Source organism: Stegostoma tigrinum, chromosome 14 (assembly GCF_030684315.1).
Source record: "Stegostoma tigrinum isolate sSteTig4 chromosome 14, sSteTig4.hap1, whole genome shotgun sequence".
Lineage (NCBI taxonomy): Eukaryota > Metazoa > Chordata > Chondrichthyes > Orectolobiformes > Stegostomatidae > Stegostoma > Stegostoma tigrinum.
This window is the reverse complement of record NC_081367.1, coordinates 10,481,464-10,493,514: the sequence shown is the minus strand read 5'-3', so window position 1 is coordinate 10,493,514 and position 12,051 is coordinate 10,481,464. Positions and strand designations below refer to the sequence as shown.

General features: G+C 44.5%; 1 protein-coding gene across 1 annotated transcript in view; it reads left to right on the top strand.

The window, feature by feature from the left end:
* The window catches only part of LOC125457706 (serotransferrin-like), a 95,695-nt gene extending 94,305 nt beyond the window's left edge, over positions 1-1,390 (top strand). Inside the window, exon 24 of the mRNA XM_059650996.1 lies at positions 1,135-1,390. Within this exon, the coding sequence (XP_059506979.1) occupies positions 1,135-1,169 (35 nt within the window). The 3' untranslated portion in view covers positions 1,170-1,390. The remainder of the gene's footprint in view (positions 1-1,134) is intronic.
* The last annotated feature ends 10,661 nt before the right edge of the window (positions 1,391-12,051 follow it).

The following is a 12,051-nucleotide window of genomic DNA, read 5'->3' as shown; positions in this document are numbered from 1 at the left end:
CCAGGGAGTTTTCTGTCATAGCTTGAATTACTGGTCCATACCTGGTGCTGCCAAAAACAATTGTGAAGTTTTCAAACTTGTCCTTTTTGTGCAGTTGCCATAGCACTCTCCAATCTCCTGAATCAGAATCTGGGTCTTGCCTCATTGAAGTTGTATTGGCCAACATCTGTCCTATTGAAAGCACTGTTAAAATTGTGCTTGCTTGGCTGCTGCAAGCTGTCAGCTTTGCAGATTTAAGCTGTAGTGATGTTCAACAAATTCCCAACGAGAGAAAGTTATTGTCTCAACTTAACTCTTCCATGATTGAAAACAATTTTTAATAATGTCTTTAGTTTACCAGGATAACAAAGCGTGAAGCTGGATGAACACGGAAGACCAAGCAGTATCTCAGGAGCACAAAAGCTGACGTTTCGGGCCTCTCTGATGAAGGGCCTAGGCCCGTAACGTCAGCTTTTGTTCTCCTGAGATGCTGCTTGGCCTGCTGTGTTCATCCAGCTTCACACTTTGTTATATTGGATTCTCCAGCATCTGCAGTTCCCATTATCTCTGATCACAATCTTTAGTTTACCAGTTCATCAACCATCCATTAGGGTAAACTGATAAGGAAATTGGATTGTGCGTTATTTTAGACTTGTTCAAGTCTGCTCTGTGCTTGTGAGATGAATCGCAGGATCACAGACTCAACCTTATTCTTATTGACTTGGATGTCAGTACAAATATGTTCTATTATTTGACAAATAGGATCAGAGGGACCATGATTCTTTTGGTTGGGAAATCTTAAAACGTGTATTGCTGTTTTCTGAACTGTTGCTCAAACTCTGAGGCTGGGCGGTGTTGGAACAATGTAGAATTGTGAATATAAACCAGGAAACACATAACCCAGCAATCTTTGGTGGGCAACGTACACATATTGAGATAGGATAGTATCAAAGGCATATTTTGCAGCTAATTTATACTAGAAAGATAACTGTGGCTGCCTGAAATGTAATTGCTGCATTTCTCACGAATAATCTCCTTCACCCGCAAAAACACAAAATAAACTACATAGACATAAATGTTCCATTGCCATAGGGGACATTTTAAAGTGAACGCCCTTACAGCTCCATTCTAAGCATCTGTTCTTCTCTATTTCAGAGCTCCTAGAAGCTTGTTCCTTTAAAACCTGCTGAAGCCCATTGTGACGATTTTGGGAGGACTTTCCAACGATGGCCTAGAATCATTCTATTCTCCCCACTGACGCCAGTCCAACTGCAATGATATTCATATAATGATTGCTTGAATAGTCTTTTGTGCTTAACAGATTTACTGTAGAAAATGATGAGCTAAACTGCTATTAAAAACGTAGTTGATTCAGTTCCTGTAACACAAAATAAAATACCCATAGTAACAATTCAGAATTTCTGGACTATTTTTACACATCAACTGTACCTCAACTTGATCTTTAATTCAGCAATGGTATAATTTAATTCAATTTTACATAGCTCTTTCCTGTTTGATTCCTTACTCCTGCTAACCCACAGCTCCAAGGAATTTTGAACTTGACTGGGAGTTTACTTCTTATTTTGAGTAACCCATCGTCAAGCTCTCTGCCCTCAGTCCTGATTACTCATTTCCAAGTTATCTAGAGATTGGGAGAAACTGTCAGAAACTTGCTCTCCTTAAAGAAGGGAAAATTGAGGAGAGATTTAATGGATATGTTCAAAACCAAGAGGTTTCCAGAAGAGGTAAATCGATAAAAAGCAACTCTTCCATTTGATATAAAAGTCTAGAACCAGAGAACATTAAAGTCTAATAGTGACCAAAGGAAGATTTTTTTTCAGGCAGTGCATTGTTACAATCTAGAAAGTACCATTGTGTGTTTGATGGAGGCAGATTTAATAAATATTTTCAAAACAGTGTAGATAATTGTTTGAAAAACAAAAACAAAACAAAATTAAAAGGCCTGAAGGGAAAGGATGGGCGAGTGAAACTGCTGTTGCAGAATAGGCATAGACACAGCCGGTCAAATGATTTTCTTCTGTTCTGTAGTCATTGTATAGAGCTGAGGCCCTCCCTGCTCATGCCCTGGCAGAGAATGAATACCTACTCTTCAACATTTCTTCGAAACATGCCTCAACTGGCTAAGGAAAATGAAAGACAGATTAGAATTGATAGAATGGAAGGTCATAGCATGCAAACAAATGTGACAGAGACAGAGAAGCTAGTAGAATGGAATGGAACCCTTGTTAGGTCTTCAAGGTATAAAGATTAGTCGACATAGTTGTGGGAATTAGTGGGCTCATCCTGAAATGAAATCAGGAAGTGCTGGAAAAACTCAGCAGGTTGGCAGAATCTGTGGAGGGAAACAGAGTTCAGGTTTTGAGTCTAATGACTCTCAGAGTTGACAGGTTCTCTCTGCACAGTTGCTGCCAGACCCTCTGAGTTTCCCCAGAGCCATTCGTTCCTTCAGTGTTCACGTGTTTTGATTTCATTTTGGCCTGTGGTGAGTATTTGCTAATAGCATCTCTCAGAAATCCAGATGGAGAGGTCAAGGAAAGGAAGAGTTGGAGATGGGGTGTGAGAAAGTACCATAACTGAGATTTCAGGCAATGCATGCCAGAGTCTAACCACTCATTAGCTGAAGAAGATTCTCAATTCCTCATTGCTTTTTTTGGCAAATATCCTAAATCTGTGCCCTTTGCTTCTTAATCCTTTTGCCAACGGGGGCAGTTTCTCCACTCCACTCTGTCTCGACCCCTCTCAATTTTATATTTCACTATCAAGTCTTCTTTAGCCTTCCTGCTTCCTAAGAAGAACAGTTCCAACTGCTGAAGTAAACTTAAGGTCCTCATCAATTCTGGTGCACCCTATGCTTTCTTTAATGGCCTCACATTAACAGCACCAATACAGTTGCCATTCTTGCATTTCTAATGGTGAGAGATTAGGTAAATAGAAGGACAAAGGTGGGAGAATATAACATGGCAATGATGTGGGAGATGATTGCCCACAGTGCCAAAAGTTGAGGGTTGTAGACAAGGGAGATCAGATGTTGAAGCTATGGAAATATTGAGCACTAAATCAGTGCAGGAAGTGAGGGGTTGTAAAGTTGGAGCACCTGGCACTGAAATGGGTCCCTTTGAATTGACCATAAAATCTTAGATTAGTTGCACAGCAGGAAAAGGCCATTCAGTCTGTAGTGTTGATGTAAGCTTTCTGTAAATGCACCTCAAATTGTCTTATGCACCCAGCTTTTTGCCATAGCCCTGTAAAGTATTTATCATCAGGCATTTAGATAACATGCTTTCCAAAGGTGTGATTGAATCTGCCTCCTCCGTACTGTTAGGGAATGCATTCAAATTCCTAAAGTCACTCATTGTGCAATAAAGGTGATTCCTTCTGTCAGGTCAGAAACGTCAACTTTCCTGATCCACTGATGCTGCCTGGCCTGCCGTGTTCCTTCAGCTCCACGCTGTGTTATCTCTGACTCCAGCATTGGCAGTTCTTACTGAGATTCATTCTGTCATCTTTGATACATATGAAAATATGATTAGGAACAGGAGTAGGTCACCCAACCCTCAAGTCTGTTTCCCCGTTCAATAAGATCACGACTGACTTGACTGAGGTTTCAAGGTCACATTGCCCTGATGACCCCTATTGACTCTTTTGTCATTGGTGTTAAATCCTTGCTTTCTGGTTGCCTTCCAAACTGTACAGCTTCTCTCTATCTACTCCGTCCAGACGGCTCATGATTTAATATCACTGTCAAATCTCCTTTCAGCCTTCTCCAAGATGCAGAAAATTCTCAGGTTCTCTTTGCCAATTGAAGTTGGTGTAGTAAAAGCAACTTCAAGTCATATGTCTTATTATTAATGTGTAGGAACTCCAGAGATAAAAAAAGAGGGGTGTGGGGAGTAGAGACAATAATCTGAAGATGATCATTTTTCCCTGTGAAGAAAGAATGGTGTTTCAAGCATTACAAAAGGCCCAGTGATAATAACAGATGGGAGCCTCTGCACATACAAAATATTTCCCAGACTGCCTCACACACTCCTAGGACTCAACACTAGAAGAGACGCACGGAGTTAGCAAATTAGCTTACATAAAGATTTATTATTCAGTCAGTCATTGGATGCAAGAATGCCAGAGGATGTGAGAGAGAAAGAGGAAGCTTGCTATTCCTAAGCAGAGGCCCAGGAGCTATGATATTCTGGAGCAATAGTGAAGTCTTGATTTCAAAAATTGGTTAGATTGCACCTGGAGTACCGTGTGCAGTTTTGGCCTCCTTATCTCAGGAAAGATATTATTGCCATAGAGGGGCTATAGAGAAGGTTCACTTAACTTATTCTCAGGATGGTGGGACTGCCCTCTGAAAAGAGACTGGGAAATCTGGGATTGTATTCACTAGAGTTTAAATAATGAGTGGTGATCTCTTCAAAAGTCAAAAAATGCTTAGAGATTGGCAGGTTAGGTACAGGTAAGATGTTTACCCTGGAGGAAAGTCTAGAACCAGGAAGCACAATGTGAACATAAATGTATCTGCCACCGAGATTATGAAAGGTTTGTTTTTACTCAGAGCATTGGGAGCCTTAGGAAACTCTAGCACAGAGGGCTGTGGAAGTTTATCTTTGAGTATGTTTAGGATAGCGATTAATAGCTCTCTGAATCACAGTGGTGTACGGGGTTATGGGGATAGCGTGGGTAAAAGACATTGCAATGTTCAGTCAGCCTTTATCCTTCTGAATGGTACAGAACGCTCAATGAGCTGAATGGCTCATTCCTGTTCCTGTGTTCCTGAGACTGAGATAGGCAGATGTTTAATCAGCAAGGAAAAAGGTAGAAAATGGAGTTGGGGGCTATCAGATCATCAATAATCTCATTGACTTTCAGAGATTACTCCATTAGATTTGCTCACCCTCAGATCAGTGAGTCTATCCTGATGCTAATTCAAAAAGAATTTTAAATGCCGGAAATTCCAGTTGCCAGTGACTCAAGTTCTAAAGAGTGTGGATTGTGCCATTGAATCCTGGAGTGACCTGTGATCATAAACTCACAAGTCGCAACAAGCGTGAGGAAGCCTACTTCAGCAACTGATGAAGATTTAGAAAGGCCATGTAGTCAGAGTGTGAATAGAAGTCGTGAATCTTCATGCTCATGACGTCTCTGAAGATATGAAAGGCAGAAATCCAACTTTGCTAAGTCTCTACCTACTCCAGGGCCTATTGAAAAACAACAAAGTGCTTTTAATGTCCCAGATGGTTTCAACAATGTCATCTCAAGTGAATATTGGTCATTGTACTAATCCTTATTATTTGCTCAGGCCTATGACTAATGAAGGAAAGGCTGTCGCTGATTGTAATACTGGATACTTCAGATCGCAAACAGAAACCTGGTTTGATAAATCATAAGTTTGATTTTTACAGTTTGGTTAACATGCTGGTCAGTCATTGAACATGCTCATGAGGCTATCAATAAGGTTTTACCTAAAATCCACAAGTGAAATAACAACACAGATGCCGGGTCTTTTCACCAAGTCGCTCTTTATTTACTAGGGAACAGTACACTGGCTGTGGTCAGTTAGCTCAAAATCAGTTCTCAACTGAGGAGATTCTAATATCCTCAATATATTCTTTAATATACATGGAGCATTTTTGGTTGACACACATGGGCATTTTCAACCTACGCACATGGGGCATTTGCAACCTACGCATAATGGGGCATTTTCAACTTATACACACAGAGCACCTTCAGCCCTCACATGTGTAGTATCATTGACCTTCATATGCGCAACATCTTTGACCTAGCATGGCACTTTTGGCCTACATATGGCACTGTTGGCCTCTACACAGTGCCTTCAATCTACATACGATGCTGTTGGCCTCCACATGGCACTTTTGGCCAACACACAAAGGCCTGGTCCGAGTACGACATGCTGAAACAGCGGCACAGAGGCCAGGTCCCATCACTGAGTCACCCTTTATATTCATCAGTGTAACAGTGGCTGTGGCCAGCTAACTTGGATTCTGCCCTCAACTGAGCAGATTTTAATTTCCTGGTTATATATTTTTTCAGTTGCCTGAAGAGAAAGGATTCTAACCTTCTGCATACATTGGTCAACCAAGGCCTTTCCTGATTGGCCCATGTTAACAACCTCATCGTTAACGAGGTCAACTTGTTTCAATCCCTACAACAAGTTTATTACATAAAAAGAGAAGTTATATATATTATATAATTTAGAAAGATCTTTAAATAAGCAGCAAAAGGAAAAGTTCAACCCTTTCCTCAACAATGTTCTTTACAGACACTCAACCCCAGCAAAAATATTTCTCCAGTATTAACACTTTAATCTTTTACTCAATTGACTCTTTCCAGCTGTTGCCCTTGGATTGCAGAAGCAACTTAAAACTTAAAACATCTTTTTCAATTCTAACACTTCCTAGAGATTTCCACCAACTCTTACCAACTAGAAACTCATCTGGAGAAATCAAAAACTGCCCTTCTGTCAGAATAACTTCTTTTCTTTTCTGAACTCATTCTACTAATGGCTCCTGTCCATTTGTTTCTCTGTGATAAACGCCACTTTGTAAACATTCAGTAATTAACTCCTCAGCTAGCTGATCAAGTCATTTAACTTAAATCACATGTTTTCTCAGAAAGACTATCTCAGATCCACTTTGTACAAAATAACGTTCTGACCTTTATTAAAAGAAAAGTCACCTTCAAGAACTGAAAATTAAAATCTATTTTTACTCCACTTTTGAATCAAACTTCCCAAATAATAACTGTATACCACAGACCTATACCAAGACGCTAATGTTGACTTGAATATTTTAGTTATGATTGTACAATCAAATCTGTCAAGCACGCAGTTTCATAATTAACAGTTGCTGTTTGAGATGCATAGATGCTGGCATAGCTATTCACAGGTGGGAAGTGTGTAATAAGAAGGTTGTGCTGTATGGGTGTCTGACTCATGCTATTTTGCTGTTCCTGGAGCCCCATTGGCAATTGATAATGTCTGCTGAGAGCGCTGGGGGCAGAAGTTCATGGCGCTGGGGCAGGAAGAGGCGTGTTCCTTCAGGTGAGAGAGTGCGGCCCTTGGCAAGTTTGCGTGAGTGGAGGCCAAGATAGAAGGAGTGAGCTGAACCTTGAGCAGAGGCATCATGGATAAGAGGCAATGGATGGGGACCTCTGTCAGTGCTCGGAGAACCAGTGGGTTGAACTGGAATAGGCATCCAACTACTAAGGACCAACTAGGGTGACCTGGATTCAACGAATCCCCCTGAGTTTGAGATGCCACATGGTGCAAAAGGTACCTTTCATGGTCTGGATGGTGAGATAATCTGCCTCAGTGTCCAGAAGGAGCCAGTAGCAAGAATGCCTACAGTCTACCGGCCCTCCATTTTATTTCCATGCTGCACTTCAACACCAGTTGTAACTCCAAACTAACTGTACAAAGAGTGGAGATAGGAGTTACAGATAGAAATGTTCAAGATCTTTACCTGTCACTCCTGCTAAACACATAACATCATTGCTCTCATTGTTTAACAACTATTGCAAGTTCCAGACAAGGAACTGAACTCTTCGCCATGTGTTTTCCTGTGTTCAGAGCGTTCAGTCAAATCGTAAGGAGTTTATTTCTTTAGGCTAAGCTTTTCTTGAATGTTTTTGAGATTTGACGCTGAGGAAGCAAGGAATCACCAAGTTGGATCTAATGTACATTCCAGATGCTTTCTTCCTGTGTTATATTTTAAAACAGAGGGTTTGAGCTGTCTGATTGGCTCCACCCAACAACTCATCTGCCTGGGCAACAACTCAGCAAGATCTTCCCCTCTCAATAGACAAAAGTTCAGAACCTGGTCAATAACTGGCAGCATTGCAAAGGAATAAGTTCTTTATTCCTTATTTATTCACAGGATGACGGTATTACTTACCATGCAGACTTTATTGCCCATCCCTAATAACCCCCGCTCTCCCCCACCCCAATCACATTTCTTTAGGCCTGGAGTCACACGTAGGTCAGTCCAACTGAGAATGGCAGTTCCCTTCTAGAAAGAATATTCGTGAACAAAATAAGTTTTTCCAACAATCAACATGGTCAAAATTTAACTCTTAATTCCAGATTTTATTTGTTGAATTCAAATTCCACCATTTGCCAAGGTGGGGCCCAATCCCAGGTCCCCAGAACATTTACTTGGTCTCTGGAATAGTCTAGCAATAACACCACTAAACCATTGCCTCCCCTTTGAAGTAACTTCAGCAAACTATGCACAAAACATTAAAGTCGCACTATGTATAAAAGAACCAGGAGACAATGTATCTGTCAAAATAACAGAGGAGGAATGAACATAGAATAAAAATGGACAGGATGTAAAGACTACCTCCGAAATACTGCTGCTGCAGGAAATTTGACACAAAAAACAGAAATGCAAAAATACTGAAGAGTCATGAAAAGAAAAGAAAATATGTTGATGGCTCAAAGTGGGAGCTGGCTAACTGGGCCATGTGAGTACAATGTAGAGAGATCCTTATGTAATTACCTGTAAGTAATTACCTAATATTTCAGACACGGTTTTCATCAGTTCTGGAACAGGGACTTTAGGAACGTACCTAAAGCACTGAAACATCAATATGTAAGTGAAAAGTACTGTGGATGCTGGAAATCTGAAACAAAAACAACAATGTAAGTCATGATCAGAGATAATGGGAACTGCAGATGCTGGAGAATCCAAGATAACAAAGTGTAAAGCTGGATGAACACAGCAGGCCCAGCAGCATCTCAGGAGCACAAAAGCTGACGTTTCGGGCCTCAAACCTTCATCAGAGACGGGGATGGGGTGAGGGTTCTGGAATAAATAGGGAGAGAGGGGGAGGCGGACCGAAGATGGAGAGAAAAGAAGATAGGTGGAGAGGAGAGTATGGGTGGGGAGGTAGGGAGGGGCTAGGTCAGGCCAAGACGGACAGGTCAAGGAGGTGGGATGAGGTTAGTAGGTAGGAGATGGAGGCGCAGCTTGAGGTGGGAGGAGGGGATAGGTCAGAGGAAGAACAGGTTAGGGAGGCGGGGACAAGCTGGGCTGGTTTTGGGATGCATTCGGGGAGGGGGAGATTTTGAAGCTTGTGAAGTCCACATTGATACCATTGGGCTGCAGGGTTCCCAAGCGGAATATGAGTTGCTGTTCTTGCAATCTTCGGGTGGCATCATTGTGGCACTGCAGGAGGCCCATGATGGACATGCACTGCAGGAGGCCAATGATGGACATGTCGTCTGAGGAATGGGAGGGGGAGTTAAAATGGTTCGCGACTGAGAGGTGCAGTTGTTTATTGCGAACCGAGCAGAGGTGTTCTGCAAAACAGTCTCCAAACCTCCGCTTGATTTCCCCAATGTAGAGGAAGCCACACCGGGTACAATGGATACAGTATACCACATTGGCAGATGTGCAGGTGAACATCTGCTTAATATGAAAAGTCATCTTGGGGCCTGGGATGGGGGTGAGGGAGGAGGTGTGGGTGCAGGTGTAGCACTTCCTGCGGTTGCAGGGGAAGGTGCCGGGTGTGGTGGGGTTGGAGGGGAGTGTGGAGCAAACAAGGGAGTCACGGAGAGAGTGGTCACTCCGGAAGGCAGACAAGGGTGGGGATGGAAAAATGTCTTGGGTGGTGGGGTTGGATTGTAGATGGCGGAAGTGTCGGAGGATGATGCGTTGTATCTGGTGGTTGGTGGGGTGGTATGTGAGGATGGGGGGATCCTCTTAGGGTGGTTGTGGCAGGGGCGGGGTGTGAGGGATGTGTTGCAGGAAATACAGGAGGCGCGGTCAAGGGCGTTCTCGACCACTGCGGGGGGGAAAGTTGCGGTTCTTGAAGAACGTGGACATCTGGGATGTGCGGGAGTGGAATGCCTCATCCTGGGAGCTGATGTGGCGGAGTCAGAGGAATTGGGAATAGGGGATGGAATTTTTGCAGGAGGGTGGGTGGGAGGAGGTGTATTCTCGGTAGCTGTGGGAGTCGGTGGGCTTGAAATGGACATCAGTTACAATCTGGTTACCTGAGATGGAGACAGAGAGGTCCAGGAAGGTGAGGGATGTGTTGGAGATGGCCCAGGTGAACTTGAGGTTGGGGTGGAATGTGTTGGTGAAGTGGATAAACTGTTCGAGCTCCTCTTAGGAGCAAGAGATGGCGCAGATACAGTCATCAATGTAACCACATTTTCACCATGGACGTCTAGTCCCTAAACACCTGTATTCCTCATGCAGATGGCCTCAAGGCCCTCCACTTCTTCCTGTCCCGCAGGCCTGACCAGTCTCCCTCCACCGACACCCTCATCCATCTAGCCGAACTCGTCCTCACCCTCAACAACTTCTCCTTTGCTTCCTCCCACTTCCTACAGACAAAGGGGGTGGCCATGGGCACCCGCATGGGCCCAAGCTATGCCTGCCACTTTGTAGGTTACATGGAACAGTCCTTCTTCCGCACCTACACTGGCCCCAAACCCCACCTCTTCCTCCGTACATTGATGACTGTATCGGCGCCGCCTCTTGCTCCCAAGAGGAGCTCGAACAGTTCATCCATTTCACCAACACCTTTCACCCCAACCTCAAGTTCACCTGGGCCATCTCCAACACATCCCTCACCTTCTTGGACCTCTCTGTCTCCATCTCAGGTAACCAGCTTGTAACTGATGTCCATTTTAAGCCCACCGACTCCCACAGCTACTGAGAATACACCTCCTCCCACCCACCCTCCTGCAAAAATTCCAACCCCCATTCCCAATTCCTCCGCTTCCGCTGCATCTGCTCCCAGGATGAGGCATTCCACTCCCGCACATCCCAGATGTCCACGTTCTTCAAGGGCCGCAACTCTCCCCCCACAGTGGTTGAGAACTCTCTTGATCCCGTCTCCCGCATTTCCCGCAACACATCCCTCACACCCCGTCGCCGCCACGACCGCCCTAAGAGGATTCCGTTCATCCTCACATACCACCCCACCAACCTCCAGATACAACGCATCATTCTCCGACACTTCTGCCATCTACAATCCAATCCCACCACCCAAGACATTTTTCCATCCCTACCCTTGTCTGCCTTCCAGAGATAATGGGAACTGCAGATGCTGGAGAATCCAAGAGAATAAAATGTGAGGCTGGATGAACACAGCAGGCCCAGTGGCATCTCAGGTGCACAAAAGCTGACATTTCGAGCCTAGACCCTTCATTAGAGAGGTTGCCTTCCAGAGAGACCACTCTCTCTGCGAATCCCTTGTCTACTCCACACTCCCGTCCAACCCCACCACATCCGGCACCTTCCCCTGCAACCGCAGGAAGTGCTACACTTGCCCCCACACCTCCTCCCTCACCCCCATCCCAGGCCCCAAGATAACTTTTCATATTAAGCAGATGTTCACCTGCACATCTGTCAATGTGGTATACTGTATCCACTGTACCCGGTGTGGCTTCCTCTACATTGGGGAAACCAAGCAGAGGCTTGGGGACCGCTTTGCAGAATACCTCTGCTCGGTTCGCAACAAACAACTGCACCTCCCAGTCGCGAACCATTTTGACTCCCCCTCCCATTCCTTAGACGACTTGGTCATCATGGGCATCCTGCAGTGCCACAATGATGCCACCTGAAGGTTGCAAGAACAGCCACTCATATTCCGCTTGGTAACCCTGCAGCCCAATGGTACCAATGTGGACTTCACCAGCTTCAAAATCTCCCCCTCCCCCCACTGCATCCCAAAACCAGCCCAGCTTGTCCCCGCCTCCCCAATCTGTTCTTCATCTGACCTATCCCCTCCTCCCACCTCAAGCCGCACCTCCATCTCCTACCTACTAACCTCATCCCGCTCCCTTGACCTGTCCGTCCTCCCCGGACTGACCTATCCCCTCCCCACCTCCCCACCTATACTCTCCTCGCTACCTATCTTCTTTTCTCTCCATCTTCGGTCCGCCTCCCCCTCTCTCCCTATTTATTTCAGAACCCTCACCCCATCCCCCTCTCTGATGAAGGGTTGAGGCCCGAAACGTCAGCTTTTGTGCTCCTGAGATGCTGCTTGATCTGCTGTGTTCATCCAGCTTCACTCTTT